Genomic DNA, 23,704 nt, shown 5'->3' on the forward strand with positions numbered 1-23,704 from the left:
AACTCTACCAATACAGAGGGAGAACGGGCCGCAGACAGGCCAAGAAGACAATGTCACAGTCACAGAGAGTTGCCACGTCGAATCAATCAGAATATGAACACTCAATGGATTCAGAGGACAACCACCGACTGCTGGAGGTGATAGCTAATCTTGAGGCATAGTCGAAGCTCCCGGCATCTCTGGAACCTGGCACAGACACACCACATGACAAAGAAAATGACTGACAGATTGATAAAGACTGGCGGAGCACCAGAGGTTGAAGATCGTCATACTACGTTCCCGTAGAGACTCCCCACTATATGTGAGAGGGCGCCAGTTCTCTTAACTTTTTTGATTTCTTCCCTACAGGTTTCAGATTGAGTAGTTGGTAACATTCTGGGAGGATAGTTGACGGTGGGGGGGAATTTAAATTTGGGGAGAGGACGATGGGGGGGGAATTTAAATTTGGGAGAGAGGGCTACAGACCTCTCTGGCTTGACCCTCAACACAGTTGTCATGTTGAGTAGGGGTAAGGGCGTGGGGGAGAGTGTGGGAGTCAATTGAGGGAGGGGTTGGGATATTGAGTGGGGGTAAGTTGTTGCTACATGTGGGATGTATTGACAATCTATACACATACAGGGGGCGGAGCCACCCTGTGGGATGGCTGGACACCAACACGCAACATAGATGATGGGTGTTGACAAGCAAGGTGATAGGAGGCATTTAGTAATGTCATGGAATGTCAATGGGCTTGGAAACAAGATCTAAAGAGGGATGGTAACCAGGTATATTAAGAGGCATAACCCTTAAGTGGCTCTATTGCAAGAGTCGAACCTGTGTCGGTCCCACTGAGGTTTCGTGGGTAGAGGGACCTATGCAACACTGACCCATGCAAGATTCACTACGGGATCTCTCGGACTAGTCATCCTGATCAGGAAACCGCTCCTTTTCTGAATAGAGAAAACATGGCCTGACCTGAATGGGACATACGTGGCGGTATCTGGGGACGGGGATATATATATATAAATATATATTCTCGTGACAGCCACGAAACGCGTCAGGCAGTGAATAAATTACCGGAAGGTTGAGAGAAGCTGAACGAAGCCACAAAAGGGCCGGCAAACTGTCGTGTGCATCCCGAAAGCTTTGACATTTGTTTAATAGATAGATAGATAGATCCCATCCCCAGATACCGCCACGTATGTCCCATTCACACACACATATATATATATATATATATATATATATATATATATATATATATATATATATATATATATATATATATATATATATATAACTGCCAAGCTGGCTGGGTCCAAATTCCAAAATGGGGTGGCATAGTGGGCAAAAGAACAATGGATTAAACCCAGATCTTTTGACTGCAAGTGGTTGGAAAGTTTCAGCACTCTGTCAATCATCTTGTTGTGTTTGCTCTGTTCGCCCTAAGTGGCAAAGGGTATGCCCGGACATGGAATATATATATATATATATACATATATATATATATATATATATATATATATATATATATATATATATATATATATATATATATATATATATATATATATATATATATATATATATATATATATATATATATATATATATATATTCCATAAACGACCACGCCAAGTGAGATTTTCACAGTTTCTTTATTGCCGCTGCCAAACGCGTTTCGACTACACAGTAGTCTTGATCACTGGTTGTGATTAAAAAAGCGCGCGGCCATTTTAAAGAAAGTTTTTTTCATCATCACATCCGTCAGAGACCACATGTCAACTGACAGAAAGGACAGACTTCATTTTACCAATTCAGTACAGAAATAGTGTTTCTTCACATTTCCTTTAACGTAATTATACAGATTTGGTCAAAAAACGTGTATGTGTTGTAAATGGTTGCTAAACACGGACAATTCATTGCTTTATATTAACATGTCGTATTACGAGCTGTTTTCAAAAACTTTATCAACAGTGCCACATGTTGACAAAGAGACAAGGCACTTTGCCAGCGCTTATCACTAATTGAATGATACGAAATTGGAAAATTTAGCCCATGTGGGCATACCCAGATATCTGTCGGATTAATTAAATAATTCCAATTTACCTTTAGGTTTAAAGCATTACACACTGAGTTTCCTCAAAACTCATTCTACAAAACATTACATGAATTAATAAAGCTCCAGTGAGCGAACGCTTTGGTTGTCCTTTACGCAAAGCAAACCACGATTGTTTACAGTTGACTCAGTTCATGTTAGTCCTGATTTATGAATACATTCCACAGTATGCTGTCCATACATTAATCAAAGTGACCAAAATAAATTCATTGTATATGAGTATAGCAGACACTACTTGTAAAACACTGAAGATATTTAAAGGTGTCTATGCAAATCTTCTTCAATGTTAAGACCGTTCGGTTGCTTGGTGTTGAGCTTAATTATATACATGGATTCTAATTTCCTCAACTTGCTCAATCTGTTCCCCCCTCTTTGGCTAGCTGGGATAGAGTCGATCACACAATATGTCAGTCCTTTGGCATCCCCATTGTGCATCAACTCGAAGTGCCTGGCTACAGGATAGGCCCTGTCGGTGTTCTTAATTGCACGCAAGTGCTGCAAAATCCTTTTATAGACTTCATTGATTGTGCTCCCTACATCAATGAAGTCTATAAAAGGATATAGCCAGGCACTTCGAGTTGATGCACAATGGGGATGCCAAAGGACTGACATATTGTGTGATCGACTCTATCCCAGCTAGCCAAAGAGGGGGGAACAGATTCTGACCCTGACGTAATGCGCAGGATCAGGGTCAGATTCTGACCCTGACGTAATGCGCAGGATCGCAATAGTTTGCAAGGAATGCCGGGCCTTGGCCCATCAGGAAGCTAGAGCCTTGATCTTGTCCAGGCAAAATTGCCTATATGACACAGGGGGCGAAGTTGGGTTGGCTATAGCCTGGCTAGGTAAGAGGGAAGCTGAGGCATGGTGGGTAAATAGTATACTGGGAGACAATGGTGTTTCCTATGTCACGTCTCTGGAAATTGCAAACAAGTTTGCAGGATACTATGCCACCATCTATAAGACCTGGCAATTGGTTGACACCATACAGATACAATACTATTTAACAGAGGTGACGGTCCCGACCTTGACGGGAGAAGAGCGCCTGGCCCTAGAGGAGGATGTGGTCCTTCTGGAAAAATACTGGTAGCTATAGGCAGCTTAATGAAAACCCGGTCCACACGGCAAGCCAGTGGAGCTTTTTAAAAAGAACGCTCAGGATCTTGGGCCCCAACCAGCTCAAAATGTTTAGAAAGCGAAAGAGGAGGGAGTTCTCCCGCTTGACCTCCTCAGCGCCACAATAGTAGTGATCCATAAACCGGGAAGCCCACAACACAATGCAGCTCCTACGGCCGATCTTACTCCTAAACATTGAGATGAAAATATTGGCCATAATGCTCAGAACCAGACTCATAGAGGTGATTATCAGCTTAACACATAAGGACCAAACAGGCTTCAAGCCCACAAAGTCGGCCAGACAATCTCTGCAGACTCTACAACTGGCTGGAGATGGTCCAATTGAGAAAAGACCCTCAGAGAATCCCGTCCCTGGATGCCAAGAAGGCGTTTGATGCTGTTCACACGCCCTTCCTGAAAAGGCACTGGTGCGTTTTGCGTTCGGTTTAACATTTGGGGCATGGATAGGCCTGCTCTATAAAGACCCAGTAGCCAGAGTAAGAGTGAAAGGAGAGATGTCTGCTGAATTCCCAATTGAGAGGGGCATTAGGCAGGGATGTCCTTTATCCTCCCCGCCCCCCTTGTGCTGGAGCCCCTAGCCTCTATTATTCAAAAGCATTCAGACCGTACAGGATTTAGAAAAGGGGAGGAGGCAATGAGGGACGAACAGATATCACTGCATGCCAACCATATCCTCTTGTATGTAACTAGATCGAGTCCAAGGCTCCCCAGAATATTTCAGATATTTGAAAAATACGGTGCCCTTGCGGGCTATTAAATCGACTGGAATAAGTCCAGCCTCTACCCGGCATGTGGTCCTTTTGACGCACAGGACTTCCCAGGGCGGTTACGAGTTGACAGAAAAGGATTTAGATATTTGGGGCTATATGTGACGTCGAAGAAAAAAGACAGTCTAGATAATGACATTCAGAGGGTACTAGCGAAATTTGTTATATATATATGCTTTAGAATACATACCGCAAGACCCCTGACGTCTTTGTTAAAATAAAGGGTGAAGTCAGGATGCTGCTATAGACAGGGGGGTGAGTTGCCATAGGGTGGCACTGAGAACACTGCAGCGAAATCAATATAATGGAGGCATATCCCTCCCCAATATCCAGGCATATTACTGTGTGGTACACCTAATTGTGGTCAATGATTTGGGTCATATGCCCGGGGATCACCCGACATATGCCCTAGAGAGAATCCAATTCTAAGCCCGTTTATACCTAAACTACCTCTACAGGGCAAGGGGTGAAAGAAGAAGTCATCTGGGCTGACAGCAGCCCAGATGACTATTGAGCCTGTAAAGGGGTGGTTCGATTAACTAAATGAGGCACACAGGTTACTCAGAGATGCCCGTTTGGGTAGGAACACGCCTCAAAGAAATTGGGAAGCTGAAGGTATTTAGGCAGTGGGACACAATTGGCATCTCCAAGCTGAGCGATCTCCTAGAAGAAAGCACCGGGGACAGGTTTTGGGGTGACACCTCTCACCAGCCAGGTTAGCTTGAATCCAGTGGCACAGCGAGCAAGGGACCCATGTCTGGGCATAACCTTTGCCACTTAGGGCGAACAGAGCAAACACAACAAGATGATTGACAAAGTGCTGAAACTTTCCAACCACTTGCAGTCAAAAGATCTGAGTTTAATCCATTGTTCTTTTGCTCACTATGCCACCCCAATTTGGACCCAGCCAGCTTGGCAGTTCAGGCTGGACTCTTCCCATGAGGAACAGGGTCAAAACTGAATTGCATATAGCTGGGTGCAAACTGGGGTGACATGGTGAGCAAAACAATTAGGGATTAAATCTGGATGTGACTGGGGGTGAATGTTTGCATTGTTCAGCATTCTGTCCATCATTTGTTCTTTTTGCCTTTGTCGCCGTAAATGCTCAGGTACCTGAACCCCATCCGGGATAACTTCCCTTGCTAGGTGGGGGCCAAACTCTCAAGGGGAAAGTGATAGATTTTGTCTCCTATTAAAAAGGATCCCAGCGTATGCCCTGAACACCTCAAGGATGCAGAATACAGGGGATAGAGCATTCCGGTCGACCACATATAGTACTATATCATCCGTGTAAAGCTCTATCATATCTCCTTAGTCTGAGTCCCACTTCAAGCCCCTGAGAATTGTGCTACCACAGATCCAAGATGCCAGATGCTAGATCGCCAGAACAAGATTGGTGATGGTGGGCATTCATGTATGATACCCCTACTGAATCTAAATTCCCTCAACCGTGTCATGGTACGCGGACCCAGGGCAGTGGTTCCCGATACAGCAGCCCGACCAATTCCAAAAACATTGTCCAAAGCCCCTTTTCTCCAGACCTGCCATCAGATATGGCCATTGTTATGTTAGTGAAGCTTCTAAAGCGCAACTGTTACCTTAGGGTGTCCTGGCGCTGTGCACTGCCTAATTGTTTTCTTGTGGTAAAATGACTATACAGTAAAAAGCCAGGTTTTCAACCCTTTCCTTAAGAAAAGGAGCTCGGTTGCATTTCTGAGATGTAGAGGTAGACCATTCCAAGCCTTTGCGGCACATGTGATAAAGCTCCCGCCACCCCAGCTAGCTTTTTTGACAGGGGGGACAATTGCTAGTTTTGCTTCAGTAGAACGCAAAGTTCTTCTAGGAGCGTGCCATTGTAGACAATGCTTCATGTATTCGGGGTCTACGCCCTTAAGGGCCCTGTAAACCATGCAGAGAGCTTTAAATTGTGCACATTGTTTTACTGGGAGCCAGTGAAGATGTCTAAGCCCCTTCCTAACCGAGACAAACCTGGGTGTGCCCGTCAACAGACTGGCTGCAGCATTCTGCACAATCTGGAGTCTGTTCATATATCTATTTGGGATGTTCAAGTAGAGACCGTTCTAGTAGTCCAGTCAAGACAGAATGAGTGCTGTGACTGCTGTCCTCAGGCTGTCACTCGGAAGAAGGAACTTTATTTTCCTCAGAATTCTGATGAGGAAGAAGCATACGGAGACAACCCCACGTATTTGATCCCCAAACGTGAGTCTGTTATCCATGATCACCCCCAAGTTCTTCATTTTTTATGTAGGAGCCGGGAGCGACCCCATTTCTTCCGGCCACCAGTCCCGCGTCCACAGATTTAAGTTGGTGCAGAATATGATAACCTCCGTTTTCCCCGGATTAAGTTTCAGACAATTAGATGACATCCATCCCGAGATGGCTTTTATACAATCATGACGTCTTTTTCCAGTTTCAGCTTCTTGGCCGCACTGGAGGTACAGCAAGATTTGCGTGTCATCCGCATAAGATGTCAGTTGGAACCCAAACGATTTTATCAGGGCTGCCAGAGTGGATACATACACGTTAAAAAGTATAGGGCTTAGGGACCACCCCTGTGGCACCCCAAAGGGAAGGGAAAAAGGCCTTGACCTATCTTTATCCAAATCCACCGTTTGGATTCTGTCGTCAGGAAGGATTTCAGGAGATTCCAAGTATTGCCTTGAACACCCACTTCTGACAAACGGTCCATCAATACCTCATGATGGACCGTATCGAAGACCGCAGAGAGATCCAACATGATCAATATCGCCGCGCCTCCCGGATCCAAGGCCTCTCTTACTTCTTCCGTAGATTTAATCAAGGCCAGCTCCGTGCTATGTTCAGCACGAAAGCCATATTGAGTAGGATCCAGTAGGCTGTTAGTCAGGAGAAAAGTGCTAAGTTGGGCGTTCATAGCTTTCTCCAGGATTTTTGCCAGCAATGGGAGACGTGAGATGGGTCTAAAGTTACTTGGATCTTTGGGTTACAGGTTCAGTTTTTTAAGCAAAGGGAGAATAGATGCTATTTTCCAAGCTCTGGGGAACTGGCCCAAGTTAAGAATGGTATTAAACAAGGGGGTCAGGGCTGCCCCAATGATGTCAGGGATTTGTTTAATCATGGACGCCGGACAAGGGAGATCCAGATCGAATTGACATCAGGAGTTTGATGGATACTTGTACCTCTAGTGGCTTAAAGCCATCTAGTATGGGTTTTATTTTGGAAGCATTTGGCCCCAATCTGGCTGAAACCTCTTTATCCTCCATCTTCATGTGCGTGAATGAAGAGAAGATGGCTTCTACTTTTTACTGAAAGAAAGAGTCAAGTGATTCTCATAGTTCGGGGCTACTATGTATTTTGGGCATATTGGGGGCCATGAGTTTAGTTATGGTTTTGAAAAGTTCTTTCACGGAGGATTTGGCAAGATTGATCTGATCCCAAAAATATGTCCTTTTGGTGTCAAAAAGTAATTTTTGTATACAGCTTGAGACTTTGTATGCCTCTTTGTCGGTTGTGTTATAACCTCTTCTCCAAGCTCGCTCAAGTCATTTACAATCGAGTTTACACCTTTTTAAGTTTTCTGAGTACCAAGTGGCTGATGGGAGGTCACGCTTGGGGATCCACACTTTTACCGGTGCTAATTTGCTGCATGCTGCGACTACCCATGCCTGTAGGCAGCCGTGGTTTCCTCAACTCTCGGAGCGAAATTGTGGGCTGTTTTTTCCAAGAGATTACCTAAATTAAGGCTATTGATCTTTCCAGGCCCTTATTGTAATCTTTTCCCTGGACTCTGGTTTATGTTGAAGGTAGGTAGACCGTGATAGTTCAAATATGAAAGCGGCATGGTCAGTCCAAGGGAGTGGCAATACCCCAGTGCAAATGAGGCTGGAAATATTGGAAAAAAATTCTGTCTAGAGTATGTCCTGTTGCCTGGGTAGGACCTTGTACAAGCTGCCTAAGACCCCCCCCCCCACCCCCCACTCATAACTTGTTGCAGCCTCATATTATCATGGTCATTAAAATCCTTGAGATGAAAATGTAAGTCCCCCATTGTCGCAAAAGATGTGGCGCAGAGTCTTTCCTCTAAGAGTGTTCAATGGACTCTAAAAACGCACCTGGGAGCCCGGGGGGCGGTAGAGGAGAAATGTATCATGGCCAGACAAGCGTACACTTAGCGATAGTGCTTCGCAGGCCGTATAGGAGGCTGTGAGGAAGGAGGGCTCCAGAGTGTTATGATAAATAACCGCCAGCCCCCCCCCCCTCCTAATTGGTCTATCTAACGTATGGCAAAATAATCCTGAGGGTGTATCTTTGGCAAGACCTAGACCTAAAGCTTTGTCTGACCAGGATTCGGTTATGAAGGCCTGCTTAATATTGCATTCCTCAATGAGCAGTGCGCATTCCGTGCTGTGCTTAATTAGTGACCTAGCATTAAGAAGCAGGCATTTAATGGAGACAAGGTCAACTGGCTTTTTTGTCTCCGCATTCTTGATACCCAGGCAGTTAATGGGGCGATCCAACCCCATGAGGAAGTCTCTGGAGTAGGACAGAGCTTCTGGCCTTGGGGAGCCAGGGGGACAGGCCCTGAGCCCGTATCCAGGCGCGGACGGGCACAGACGGGCTTACCTCTGTGGGCGTCCGCTGCGCAGTCGCGTCAGCGTGCCTATTTATGGGTAGTGGGTTAAAAAAACTACTCCGCTGAACTCCTGAAGGCTGCCCCGCCCCCTGCTCCCGGTTTCCTCTGGAACGGAGCAATCCCCTGGTGGCAGCAGAGGCCTTTAAAGTGCCTTTTGCGATTCAACAACAGAACAAACAGAATTTGCAAAACCTTAAAATCAATTTTTAAAATGCTTATATTTGCGAAGAAAAATTGCGTCATGGCGAGCCTTAAAACAGCTCTGAGTGACTAGGAAGGCAGCGCTGCGTGGTCGCATCAGCGGGCCTATTTATGGGTAGCGGGTAAAAACAACTAGCCCGCTGGCCTCCTGAAGGCTGCCCCGCCCCCTGCTCTCAGTTCCCTCTGGAACGAAGCAATCCCTTGAGGGCGGCAGCGGCCTATAATGTGCTTCGTGCAAATCAACAACAGAACAGACAGTATTTGCAAAACCTTAAAATCAATTTTAAATGCTTATATTTGCGAAGAAAAATAGCATCCTGGCGAGCCTGAACACAGCTCTGAGTGACCAGGAAGGCAGCGCTACAGAATTGTACAGAATCAAATCTTTTTTCGGCATCCATTATTTTCTGAAAAACTGGCTCACCATTTCGGTCTCTCCAGGTTAGACAGCCGGACAGGTGCCGCACGTTATGTCTGGTCGCCCTATATAGCATGAAACCTGACTGGTCGGGGGCTATTGGCTTACCTTCATGAGCCTAGATGCAAGCACCTTTGCCAAGATTATAGTTCCTATATTCAGTAGGAAAATCGGCCTATAGAAAGCACAGTTCTGTTTCCCTTCCTTGTGGATAAGGAGTATATCAGCTTGCCTCAAACCCTAGGGTAGGATTCTTTCCCACAGTGCTTCTACAAACATCGCTTTCATGGGGGCCCACATACAGGATTTTACACCCTTGAAGATCTCCTACAGAAACCTGTTTGGGCCTGGGGTACTTTGGGTAATAAGCTGGGCCATCTCGTTGGGAGAATTCTTCCTCTGTCATTTCCATCTTTTGGGCCTTGCTCGCCTCCTCCCAGAGGTGGGAAACCGATTTCCCTAACAAACTATGCCATGTCGGGCATAGACCCATCTACTGCCAAGCTGTACAGTCCCGCCAGGTGGTCTGCGAAGGCTTGTGCTATTCGATCCGGGGTCTCTTCTAAGGCAACCCGAAGTGAACACTCTTTGTACCCTTCCTTGGTCTTCCTCCTTCTTGGCAGCTTCCCAGCTTTATTGCCCAGAGCTACCTCACCTACTGTTGGGCCATACTTCAGTATTCTGCCCTCAGCGTCTCGAGACTTAGTGCCCTTTCCCTTGTAGGGTGGGGACACATACTCCACCTCTCCTGTTACCAACTCATCTTCCAATTTCCAGTATAATTTCACGCTTTCTCCCCTTGTGTGGGTTATCAGTCCCCCCGATCTCCCCTCACTGCAGCTTTGTATGCCTCCCAAATTGTCTTGCTGGAGCACACTAACTCTATATTGTCCTTAAATAATATTTGGTGACTTGCCTTATGTTATGCATGTTCTTATCTGTCAGTTCCCAGGGGTCTAATCTCCACCACCTCTCAGTTCTGGGTAATCTTGTCCAGAGTGCTGGCACTACTGGGGCATGGTCTGAGATTCCTCTGGGCAGATATTCTGTGTTCCCACAGACTCACACTAGGTGGTGCAGCACCAACACATAGTTCAACCTAGACATTGACCCCATGGAGTTGGAAGCATAGGAGTATTGTCATCTTTGGGGTTTATGGGCCCTCCATATGTTGGCAATTCCGGCCTCATCCAAAAAATCATGGGAAAGCCTGCATGGGCCAGGAGTATATAGAGACCCTGGCTGAGGAACTTGCAATTATTTCCCACCAAGTGCGTCTCTTACAACAAAATCACGCCCAGATCATGCCTGACCATGTATTTGGTTACTATTCCCCATGTCAATGTACTCCCATTCGATTAACATTCCATGACAGAACGTTGGGGGGAGCCCCTCACCAATTTGCTGTGTCCTGGGTTCAGCAATAACCAGTCTTTCGGAATTCTCCCTCTCCATTAAGTCCCTTTAGGTGGTGCCCCTCCCTGTGAAGGATGTGCTGCTCTTTTCCCCTCCCAACCTCCCATATAAACTTCCCCCTCCCTACACCCTCATGCTGCAGGCTTTAAACTGCCTGCTTCCCTAACTTCAGAGGTATCTGTCTTCTCAACCATGTTAACATTTACCACAAATAACTCACACAACAGTACCTGGAGGCAAGTCTTGGCTTGGGTCGACCTGCGGAACTTTAAAGGAGCCCCCATGCACCACCCACAAGGGCTCCTCCGCCCTAATCCCCCATAACCAGACTGACTGTCTCCCAGTTAGGTTGCATCCCAGCGCCTCTGTCAAATTATCACATGTGTTGTCATCGGTTGAAAACTGGGGGACGGCGGCACACCATCAAGGGAGAGCCAGTCCTTCCGCTGTGACTTTGGCTTGTATATAGTGAACTCCAAGGTTCACGCTTGTTTAGTGGTGGTTTAGGCCAGACTGTGGTGAGCCTGCCTTCAACAGCTGGTCGTCAAGATACGAGGAAATGGTAATAACCAATCTCTGACAGTGGGCTGCGATCACCGCCATCACTTTCAAGAATTCTTGAGAGGCACTGGTGAGGCTGAAGAGGAGCATGGCAAATTGAAAAGGCTCCTAACCCTACCTTGAACCACACAAAGTGTCTGTAGGACTGCAGGATAGGTGCCTTGAAGTAGGTGTTTTGCAGGCAGTCACCATCCAATCACCTGAATCCAGTGCAGACCGAACTTGTGCCAACATAAGCATCTTGAATTTGTTCTTCCACATGAACATTTTCAGAGTGTAGAGATCTAAAATAGGATGAAGGCCTCTGTCCTTCTTTGGTATGAGGAAATAGTGGGAGTAACTGCTGGTCTCTATTTCTAGGGACAAACCCTTTCTATGGCTCCTTTGGCCAAAAGAGCCTGCACTTCTTGGAGCAAGATGGATTGGTGCTCCTCTGAAAGAATCACTAATGTGGGTGGGAAATGCTGCGGGTCAGAAAGAAATAGCAGGGCATAGCCTATTTGAGCTATCTAAAAGACCCACATGGCTATAAGACAGATTATCCGCAAACACTGGACATTACTGGATACCGCCCTCCTCAGCCCTCGCCATCATTCCTGCCGGCATTTCAAGATCTGCTGGCCAACTTGGTGGTCAACTACGCCTCGGTCTTGGTGCTAGGGGACTTCAATTACTGGCCCTCAGACCCACATGAGTGTTCAGCCTCAAAGAATTCACAGATTGCCTTTCGTCCCTCAATTTCGTGTCACACATATCCGTCCCCACTCATTCCCATGGGCACACACTGGACCAGGTCTGGTCCCTCAACCTCCCTCTGGCCTCGGCTTCTGTCTCGCCGTGCCCATGGTCCGATCATGCCCTCATCTCCTTTTCCATTCTCCGCAACCTGATGCCTAAAACTCCGCACGCCAAAAACACCTGGGCGCGGAACTGGAATAGACTGGATTATCCCTCCTTGACCTCCCTGCTCCGCAACTCCACCCCTACTCTTGTTGGCCTACCATCTGCCTCTCAAGCCAAGGCCATCAACTCCTGGCTGGCTGGAGGCTGCGACTCAGTGGCGCCCCTACGCCGTATTTCCATCCGTCGACCAAAGGACTCCAATAGATGGTTCAACGACCACCTAAAAGATCTCAAACTGAGCGCCCGACGGGCGGAGAGGCAATGGAGGAAAAATTACAGCCCCTTATCAAAAACCCACTTTTTATCAGCACTGGCCAAATACAAAACAGCAATTCTGGATGCAAAAACTACCTACTTTTCGTCTAAAATAACTTCTGCAGAAAACAAACCCAGGGAAATATTCGGCATAGTGAATGACCTGGCATTCTCAGACCGAACCACGCCCCATATCCCTCCCTCCCAGCCTCTCTGCGACCAACTTAACACCTACTTCTTAGACAAAATAGCTACCATCAAGGCCAACATCCCACTGCCCTCGTCTACCTTCGTCGATCCCTCCCCCCCTTCCGTTCAATGCCCTCTTACCTCCATTCCCCCCCTCACTCAGGACTCTTTTTTGGAGATACTCCCTAAAGTGAAGTCGGGGTCTCCCGCGGACGTCTGCCCGGCACGAGTCCTGCAGCAAATTTACTCCGGCTGCCCTGACCCCCCCATTGCCTTCCTCAACAGCTCCCTGGCACAGAGCGTAGTGCCCTCTGCGCTAAAGGCAGCTACCATAGTGCCCATCCTGAAAAAACCTGGCGCTGATCCTTCCAATTCGGCCAACTACCGCCCCATCTCCCTGTTACCCTTTCTGGGCAAGGTGATGGAACGCCACGTCACCGCGGCACTTAGCGCCCATGTTGAGGCAAATGGGGCTCTGGCATCCCGCCAAGCCGGGTTCCGTCCCAGGCATTCGACCGAATCAGTCGTGGTCTCAGTCTTAGACAAACTCAGAAAGGGCATGGATGAGAACAAACACCAGGCACTGGTCCTCCTTGATCTCTCCGCCGCCTTTGACACGGTGGACCATACCATCTTACTTACCCGTGTCAAGGCGGCCGGCATCGGGGGATCAGCTCTGGTCTGGCTCTCCTCCTTTCTGAGGGACCGCACTCAGGCGGTCCGGCTAGGTGACTTCACGGCCACTCCTCTCCCTGTCACCTGTGGTGTTCCCCAGGGATCCTCTCTCTCCCCCTTACTTTTCAACCTTTACATCTTTCCTCTCATCTTCGCACTCCAGCAGCTGGAGGTCACCGTCTATAATTACGCGGATGATCTCCAGCTCATCTTTGATCTGTCCCCCTCTCCTCTCTCTGTCTTTAACTTCCAGTCAACTATGACATTCATCAGGGACTGGATGAACCACAACCACCTCAAGCTGAACCCGGATAAAACCGAGCTGGTTCTCACTGGTGGTTCATCCAGCCCCTGGAACTCTCTCTTCTGGCCCCCCTCTCTTGGTCCCGCACCGACCCCCTCCACCACGGTCAAAACACTCGGTGTGAAAATAAACAACCAACTCACCCTCCATTCACAAATTAGTTCTGTGGTATCCTCCTGCTTCCTCACTCTCCGCACTATCCGCACTGTTTCCCGCTTCTTTTCCCCCCAGGCACTTAAGATCATCATGGCCACACTGGTGATATCGCGACTGGACTACGCAAGCGCTCTTTACCATGGCATCCCCGCGTACAGCTTGCGTAGACTCCAGACTATCCAGAACCAGGCAGCCCGGCTGGTATACGGCCTCCCTCGTTATCACCATTCCACCCCCCTTCTCAGGGAGCTTCACTGGCTCCCTGTAAAAGAACGTTCCCTCTTTAAGATCGGCTGCATGGTCTTCCAGGCCCGACAGGGCACTGCCCCCGCTTTCATCTCTTCATTAATCAATCCTTATGTACCTGCAAGAGAACTTCGGTCTTCCTCCAAGTCCCTCCTTCAGATCCCTCGCTTCACACGTAAAAAGTGGGGCGGGGCCAACTTTTCCACCCTGGCCCCAACTTTTTGGAACTCACTCCCTGACCACCTCCGCTCTGCCACTCAGTATCTCCCCTTTCGTAGAGATCTGAAAACGTTCCTCTTCAGCCAGGCCTTCCCCACTTAAACCCTCTTTATCTCCTCTTATCTCTCTTTCTGGTCTTTTTCCCTCAGTTGCCGAACCCCCTAGCGCCAAGAAACCGCAAGGTGTACGCCGCGCTCTAGAAATATTTTAAATTAGAAATTAGAAATTACTCCAAATGACAAAATGCCAGTCCCACGCTTTGCATTTAAGAGGGCAGCCAACTTGCGTGACAAGCTGGTACATACCAGGAATGCGGTAACCAGCCCTGAAGTCAACACGATCCCGGCAGGCCACTACCCTTGTGGCGGATGCTCTGTGTGCCCGCTAACCACCGCCACTAAAGAGATCACCTTACACAATGGCAAGACCTGGCACCTGACTAAATTTAGTAATTGCAATACTACACACGTCATCTACAGGAGTACCTGCAGTTGCGGGTTACATTACATAGGTCTTACCACACGTAAAGTGAAAGTCCGCATCCAGGAACATCTTAGTACGATTCGGGCTAAGAAACTTACCACACGCTTGGTGCAGCACTTTAACGAAAAAATCATGGCCAAGGCGATCTAAGGTGGTCAGTACTGGAGAAAGTGGTGGGCAACACACACAACCTAGACATGATACTGGCTAGGAAGGAAGCCAGGTGGATTTACTTAGAGAAGGCAGAGAAAGAGGGTCTTAATGATTCCATCAAATGGAATAAAGTGAGCCGACGATAGGTCCTGTGGGTGTACCCTTTGAATCATTGATGCAACACAGATGTAGGCAGTGCACCCCCTTCTGATAACCTTCCTACCTGTGATTGATCTGAGTATGTTCAATGTATTATACACCCCAGTTAGGAACTTTTCCCCGGGCTTGTGTATGCACAGGTATGCCAGACATTTTTAATACCAAGCTATAACTATCTGTGTAGGCTTCATCTTCACACTACACTTCTTCACATATTGCCCCTCTGGATTTCTCATTTCTGAACTAGGCAATCCAGACTCAGTGCCTGACTGTGTCGTGCTTCTGAAGTGTTTATATCTAACATTACACTTGTCCCCTGATAACTTTTATAACTCTGATACTCAGCGCTGCATATACATTATGGATATGCGCATGTTGCCACTTAAATCTTGCTAATAAAGTTCGGCGATTACAGTCGCCTTTAACACGACCTCTTTACTTATCCAACATGGCCGCCATGCTGCGTGATGGGCGGAGCCCCGTCCGGCTTACTTCCGCGTCTCAATCCAGGCTTGGATTGCGAGACGTCGGAAGCGCCGGAGGGACTCGGCAGCGGTATGTGCAAGCCGGGAGCGTGTGCACTCGGTCTTGGCCCGAACCCTTTCAAGCCATGTCAGCACCGGTAGGACCCTGCCGCTCTGGTGCACGTTATGAGCGGTGGGCGCACACTTATAATCATATTGCAGGTGAGCCGGAATCCTATGAGGCAACATGGTTTGGTCCGGGCAACCATGCTATCGCTTGGAAGTTGCTGGCAAGTTAGCATCCTGCATTTTTTACGCTGCACATTTTGTAATACTGGCAGTCATAATACTTTTCCGCCTTTCAATAGCTGTGGCGGCTGTTGTCACCATTATGCAAATCAGTGGCAGAGGGCACACATGGGTGACACCGACATAGGGAGTATTGTTCCATCCCCCCACTTCACTAGTACACCCGGATAACACCAGAATTTACCTTGAATATATCTTTATGTATGAAATGGCAACATTGTATATTTTCTGCACAGGTTACTCACACCTAGGAGTTTCCGTGACGGTTCGTGATCTTTGACACGCCGTCTTTTGATGCTCGACGGTACGATTACCATTCTCGAGCATAAGGTAACTATAGCGACTGGCAGCCACCGGCGACGGGGTGGTTTGTTGTGTGCTAGAGCCTCTTTCATTGACTCACCAATTGACCATCGCTGTGCTCTGTTTTTTAATGTGTGTATGTGTACAGGTCCTCATATGAAAAATGGAGGATTATGAATAGAGACCCAAATATTTGCCCTGACGAAATTGCCAATGACAAGGCAATGAAACATGTCGGTCCAGTCACGAAATAAATGGTAACAATTTAACCATTTTTTAATGGTGAAGTTTGGCAGCACCAGAATAAAACGATTCAGCCAGCCAAACCTCACATTTTTATACTTGTTGGTTGTTGGGTGTAGGTATGTGTTATTTTTTTTAGCACTTTTCTCTGTCCTACTAGGCAGTGTATTTGTACACTCCTTGTCTGTTTCTTTCTCTATTCTTTCTTGTGCATATTCTTTCTGCACTTGTTTCATCCTCCCAGCAAGGAAAGTAACCGATGATGAGAAGTGGGTATACCGGTGATTAAACAAACCGGGAACCCCCTCGGGTGTTACGTCCGTGAGGTACTTTCCTTGCTTTCTCACATTTTTTATTTTTCCTTTATGTGGGTGATCCTGTGCACATCTATATTTTTATATCTTAAGGCATGTCCGGACCTGTAACACAGCACTGGTTAAATTTAACTTTTTCTTGGTGAGCCAATATGAGGTGTGGCCCCATTAGTTACAGAGTTTGAGATCCATACCATGCAGGCTGAATAGGGCTTTCTGGTATATTTAGCCACCCTTGGAGGAAATATCTAATCCCACAGGGTGGTTTTGTGCCACTTAGGGCAAACTAAGGTGGCTTGAAGGCTGATGCTGTAGGGGCGGGGGACTTAAAAGTTTGCTATTATCAACTGATGGAGAAAAATTGGAGAGCGAGCTCCGGATCCAGGTACAAAGGTGTGGAAAGAAAGGAACAGACGTTGGCGCACAGGGATTGCTTCTTTGTGCAGCTCTATCGTCTCTTCCAGGGCAGAGTGAAGGCAATGCGAAGCTGCACAGCACCAGCTGCTGGCTTGAGGGAACAGTTCTGTTTAAATCTTCTGGAACCCGTCTGGCACCTGGGGATATTGTAAAAGTGAAGCACCTGCCGTTCGAAGAATCCATTAGAATTAATTGGTGGCAGATGAAAATTTCAAAGTGAATCAGCGAAGTTGCGCAGAAAAAGGTGGATGGGGGAATATGCATGTGTGTTTCTCTTCCCTTCAGCCTCTTCACTTAAAACTGGCTAACATTTCTGTTAATCTAAAATGCACCAGCTGAGACCAGACTGCTTTGGCCACAAAGCCCAAACATTTTAGCCCAACTAAACATCCATTGCTTGCTTTTATGACTGTTGATTCACGCATATCCCTATTTGCATGTAGGGCAATCCACACGCACTTCTCCCTGTATCTAAGAAGTGTTCCCCCTTGGGGTTTTTAGATCATTCCTCACAGATTGGTTTCTGATTTCTGCCACTCTCTCTGCCTTAAGTGGGCATCCTCTGCAACCATGACTGTCTCTACTTCACCCCTGTGCCTAGGAATTGCTCTTTTAGTCGCTGTATCTTTGTACTGCTTTTTTAGGTCGAGCCTGTCAATGCGCTTGCGAGAGATATTGGGGCTTAACCAGAGCTTAAGCGTTGGGGAATTTGATGCTGTGCCCGTGAAAAGCAAGCTCAATGCGCAAGCGCATTGACCTAAAAAGCGCATGCACATCAAAGCCACCAGCCTCCCTCCCACAGGCATCCCTCAGCGTGCGCTCTGCCTCAGGCATTTCTCCTCCCCTAATTTATTCACTGCCCACGGCCTGACGGCCGTACTTTCACTTTGACGGCCGCCAGGCCGTCTCTTGCGTTTCTCCTCCCCCTCCCAGTGTACTTTTATTTTTTTTAACTTGTTTAATTTCCTGCCCTCCCACCCTTGCTTGCCGTTCATTTCCCGCCCTCCCACCCTTTCTTTTTTTTTTTTTTTTTTGGAAAACCTTTATTTGACATTTCAACCAAGTACAAACACGGGCCTACAACCCCCAGGGCCGGCCGCTAAGCAATTGCAACACAATAAAACAATCAAAACCCAGACTCAGCATCCCGGGGAGCAGATTTGCCACGTCCACAATACGTACTGGTTGTAAAACATATCAAGTTGGTAACAGGATAAAAAGGTTCCGTTATATAATGTAAGATAGAAGGATCAGGTGCCATACAATATCTCAAGTTGCGAAAAAAAGGGGGGGGGCGAAATAGCAATATGTCCACAGTTAAATCATCTTCGTGTAAGTCAGCGGCGTTAAGACATACTATTCAGGATAAGCGAGCGTACAAATACAGTTCGCGCCGGCTAAATGTCCGCCCAGTAGCACTGAAACATCGCGAGAATTGAGGCACATATGAAACAGCAGAGATGGCCATAAAAATGAACCCGTTACACTGACCCGGAAAAGAAGAAAAGAAAAGGGCAAAGAAAGATAAGAAGAAAAAAGGCCATAGAAATAAAACAAAAAATAAATCTCCCATCCCCCAACCCCCCACCCTGCACCCCTGCAGATGATTACGGCCTACCCCCCTAGCAGCGTGCCTGTCACCCAAGAACTGGAACCCGAAATATAGAAAGACCCAGAGAAAGACAGAAAGAAAGGAAACCCCACCCAAAGAGGGGAAATGGAGGAGGGCTATCTTCTACGTGCTCCCGGTCTCTCCCCCCGCCCTAACAAAGGGGTCCCCCCGAAACTGTCGCATCCGAATAGTCCAAACTGAAAAAACATCCCAGGGGGAGCCGCCAACCCTGCCCCGGACTCCGTTAATCTAATGAAGCAGTCCCGTTACCGATAAAACCACAATGAACCACCCAAACAACAGTCTCAGCCTTGGCCCCGTCGATCAAATTTGCCGAGTCCCTCAGACGAATAAAGCCCCATCATCAAAATGTCAAAAGATATACAGAAGTGGTCGGAACATGGTTCAGTAGATGGAAAAAGAACAGTAGATCCCAAAGTAAGCCGCTGGTACCAACAATGTCCCTCCCCGTCTCCGAAGCCAGGCATTATCACATCCGCCATCTTGAGAAACCGACCGGGGAGGGGATTCGACACAATCCAAAACAGTTTGCAGTACCAAGTAAAAGGTTCCAGGATAGGGACAGCAGTTGGATGTTCCGACAGCTGCAAAACCGGGGATTCCAAAAAAGTAGTTAAGTCACCGATCACAGCCCGTTCGAGTAGATCCACTTCTGTAGGGGCAGGCACAGCTTCCAGCACCGGGTCTAAGTGCGCCACTGGGGCGTCGAGCAAAAGGCAAGCTGGCTGCCGGGTCTTGGGCATCGAGTCAGGAGTCAGTCTCAGTCCTTTAAGTCCATCTGCCGCCGACGACAGGCCGCAGGTCTGAGCTGCCACAGTCGCCTGAAGTGCCTCTAGGGCCGCCAGCACCGTCCGCAATGACGGGCCACTTTGGGCCTGCTCCGCCCGGTTCCATATTTCCTCAGGCATAGTGATGCCCACGGAGAGGCGCCTTCTCCGGGGTAAGATCAGCCGGAGCAGGACTGAGCCGTGAGGGACCAACCATCAGCATGCATTAGTGCGCGACGAGACTCCAACCCACGGTGCGCCGGCGATGCAAATGCCGGGCCTCCGAGTCAGGGACCCCGGCAACACAGCACCGTGCATCACTCGTCTCCTCACCTCCAACACAACACCAGGCTGCAGATGGTAGCAAAGCAATCCAAAAATTTTCAAAGTTCCAGAGACCGGACCCTGCCGCCCTCAACAGTCCGCTGTTGTTCAACTCGGACCCTGCTAAGCCAGCACTCGAGACCCCGGCTTCCAGACTGGGTTAGGCCACAAATTGGTCCTCGACGTTACTCCGCTCCACAATGTCCGAAAAACCCCGGGATCACACCATCGGAGTGCGGATTAGTTCACACACACGGATCCGGGGCAGGAAATCAGGATAAGTGACAGGATCTTGGAGCGTAGGACGGAGGTCAGCGGAGCCGGGAGACTATGCGGCCATCTTGCTTGCTGTCGTAGCTCCTCCCCCCTCCCACCCTTTCTTGCCTTTCATTTCCCGCCCTCCCACCCTTTCTTGCCTTTCATTTCCCATTTCTTGTTTAAATGTACAATCGACTATGCGTAAGTGCTCTTCCTCAGGCGTACTTTGAAATGGGTAAGTGCGGCACACGGCTTTCTGTTGACTACATTGATTGTCCATCCGCAAAAAAATGGAAGCAACTTCGCTTCTTTGCGATTAGCTAAATGTGTGCAATATATTGGGTTGCGTTGTGAACGACGAGCTGTCCTTAAGCGCAGCCTTACACTGTTCTTCTGGCTCCTTGGCGTTAATTAGAGATGAAAAGGAGGCTGTTCTGAAGTCTGTCGCTGGTTTTCTCCCAATCGCTTGCTCCCCTGCTCCCCCGCCTCCCACCCCCATCCGCCTCGCACACCACATCAAAGCGCCCTGTTTCCTGCTTGAGGCAGCCTGCTCACCCTGTGCTGTCTCTTCTTTCACCCCTTCCCCACAACCCCCACCCAGATCGCAGCCTGCCCAGCCTGTGCCACCTCTTCCTACCCCTTAACCCTTCACCCTGCCCCACAGCCTCTCGAGGTCGCTGCTTGTATTTTTTTTGTGTGCTTATGATACGTATTCACTTTACAGAAATACAAAGCTATTAGTACCTTTGTTGTGGTAATATGAATCCTACTCTCCTGCTATGTGCATTAAAATTAAAAAGTTTCTATACCTGTTCTTTGTACACGTTCCTGCTAATAGGCACTCCTACTGTTCAGTTAAAATTCTATGTGATGGTTCATTTTTTAAATGTATTTAATTGCAAGAATAAGCAGCTAGGTCTTTATTTTTGTTGCATAGGCTTGCAATGATTTTTTTTACATTTATCTACTGCAGCAGCCTGCAAGACAAGACCTCTTTGCTTCACCAATGCTTGTTTGTGCCTTTCTGCCCTCTGTTAGACTCGTTTTTTTTGTGCCTTTCTGCCCTCTGTTAGACTCGTTTTTCCCATGTTTTTCTGCTCTTATGCCCTCTGTTAGACTCGTTTTTTGTGCCTTTCTGCCCTCTGTTAGACTCGGTTTTTGTGCCTTTCTGCCCTCTGTTAGACTCGTTTTTTTGTGCCTTTCTGCCCCCTGTTAGACTCCTTTTTTGTGCCCTTCTGCCCTCTGTTAGACTCGTTTTCCCTTGTTTTTCTGCCCTTCTGCCCTCTGTTAGACTCAGTTTTTGTGCCTTTCTGCCCCCTGCATCACCACATCATCACTCAACGCTACCCCAGCATCACTCAGCACCACCACATTATCACTCAGCACCACCACATTATCACTCAGCGCCACCACATTATCACTCAGCACCACCACATTATCACTCAGCACCACCACATTATCACTCGGCACCACCACATTATCACTCAGCACCACCACATCACCACTCAGCACCACCACATTATTCCTCAGCACCACCACATTATCACTCAGCACCACCACATTATCACTCAGCACCACCACATTATCAGCACCACCACATTATTCCTCAACACCACCACATTATCACTCAGCACCACCACATTATCACTCAGCACCACCACATTATCACTCAGCACCACCACATTATCACTCAGCACCACCACAGCACCACTCAGCACCACCACCAATGCACCACTCAGCACCACCACCACAGCACCACTCAGCACCACCACAACATCACTCAGCAGCACCACTCAGCACCACCACATTATCACTCAGCACCACCTCATTATCACTCAGCACCACCACAGCACCACTCTGCACCACCACATCATAATTCAGCACCACCACAGCACCACTCAGCACCACCACATTATCACTCAGCACCACCACAGCACCACTTAGCACCACTCAACACCACCACAGCACAACTCAGCATCACTCAGCACCCCCACAGCACCACCACAGCACCACTCAGCACCACCACAGAACCACTCAGCACCACCACAGCACCACTCAGCACCACCACAGCACCACTCAGCGCAACCACAGCATCACTCAGCGCAACCACAGCACTACTCAGCGCAACCACAGCACCACTCAGCGCAACCACAGCATCACTCAGCGCAACCACAGCATCACTCAGCGCAACCACAGCATCACTCAGCGCAACCACAGCATCACTCAGCGCAACCACAGAATCACTCCGCGCAACCGCAGCATCACTCTGCGCAACCACAGCATCACTCAGCGCAACCACAGCATCACTCAGCGCAACCACAGCATCACTCAGCGCAACCACAGCATCACTCAGCGCAACCACAGCATCACTCCGCGCAACCGCAGCATCACTCTGCGCAACCACAGCATCACTCAGCGCAACCCGAGCATCACTCAGCACCACCACAGCATCACTCAGCACCACCACATCATCACTGGTTCAAATATGTTCTCTCAATGTTTCAAGCTTTATTACAAATGTCACAAAAAGATGTTAATATTTCACTTCTGTTCTTGGATTTTCGTCACAATAAAATACATAATCTTCACAAAAGTTATTTACAAAAGTTTAAGCTATTGCCATTATAAATTACAATCACTTTTATTTAAGTATTAATTATTTAAAAAAATTAAAAGCCATTGTTGTTTGTAATATCAATACATCTAAGTCACGTAAATACAAAACATGTTGCATTACAAATGCTATAGGTGTCCCATTTGCGAAAGTTATAACTATTGGCATTGTAAATGACAAAGCTATTAATTTAGCTATTTTCAAAAACAACACATAAATAAAAAAATTGTCATTTAGAAGACCAATAGCTCAAACTTTCCTAATGCGAGACCTATTGCATTGCAAATGCTTGTTTACCTCTGCACCTATGGCTTCATCATGGCAATCTCTTGCATCTATAGGTGTGTCGGCTGCCATGCTCTTCCAGCAGGAACTGCATCCCCCTACCAATCAGCTCCGGGTGGCATTCGATGGCGACTCTGTGCTCTTCTCGGATGAGACCGACCGAGTATTCCGGGAGAAAGGCTTAGATGAAGCTGTGAAGTACGAGAAGTCCATGGAAACTGTGCCAATGGGCAAGGTGGGTACATTAGTGGCGCAGTGTAAATAAAACATTAAATCTCAAAACATAGCTTGACATGCTACCCACATTTACCATCTGTTCTGTCCACTGCTGTTGCATACTGGCCTCGGCCACACAAAATAAACCCTCTTACAATCTATAATTCAAATCTGAATTCTTCAGCTAGGACCCTGGCCGTAATAGACTCACCCTGTTAATCCAAATGTAGAGCATACCTACTATCTAGAAAGCTTCTGCAACAAATATTGGCAAAGCCAAAAGGTCAGGCTTGCATTTCGAGTCCTGATGTATTTCAAAAAGTGTCTACATTTGAAAACTGCAAGTCAGATACGAAAGCAAGCACCCAATAGGAGGTGCTGACAAACAGCTAATGGCATGAGGGTAGAGGCAAAAATACTCCTCTGGATGGTACCAAAGCCCACTCTGTGTGTATTTTAAATAGTGGGCAACTATAGGTCAAAAAACGCATTGACAATGCCAATAGGTTTCACCTATGCAAAAGCCATTGGCTTTGCCAATATGTTTTAGCAATGTTGCACACCAGATATGTTTCTGTTCAGGA

The 23,704-nt window shown here is 47.6% G+C and overlaps 1 protein-coding gene across 1 annotated transcript in view; it reads left to right on the forward strand.

Moving 5' to 3' along the window:
• Positions 1–23,704, forward strand: part of LOC147733176 (cytosolic 5'-nucleotidase 1A-like) — a 95,732-nt gene that overhangs the window by 50,063 nt on the left and 21,965 nt on the right. Inside the window, exon 6 of the mRNA XM_086957722.1 lies at positions 22,961–23,139. Coding sequence (XP_086813848.1) covers positions 22,961–23,139 — 179 coding nt within the window. The remainder of the gene's footprint in view (positions 1–22,960; positions 23,140–23,704) is intronic.

The sequence above is a fragment of the Lissotriton vulgaris genome, chromosome 2_1 (genome assembly GCF_964263255.1).
Source record: "Lissotriton vulgaris chromosome 2_1, aLisVul1.2, whole genome shotgun sequence".
Taxonomy (NCBI): domain Eukaryota; kingdom Metazoa; phylum Chordata; class Amphibia; order Caudata; family Salamandridae; genus Lissotriton; species Lissotriton vulgaris.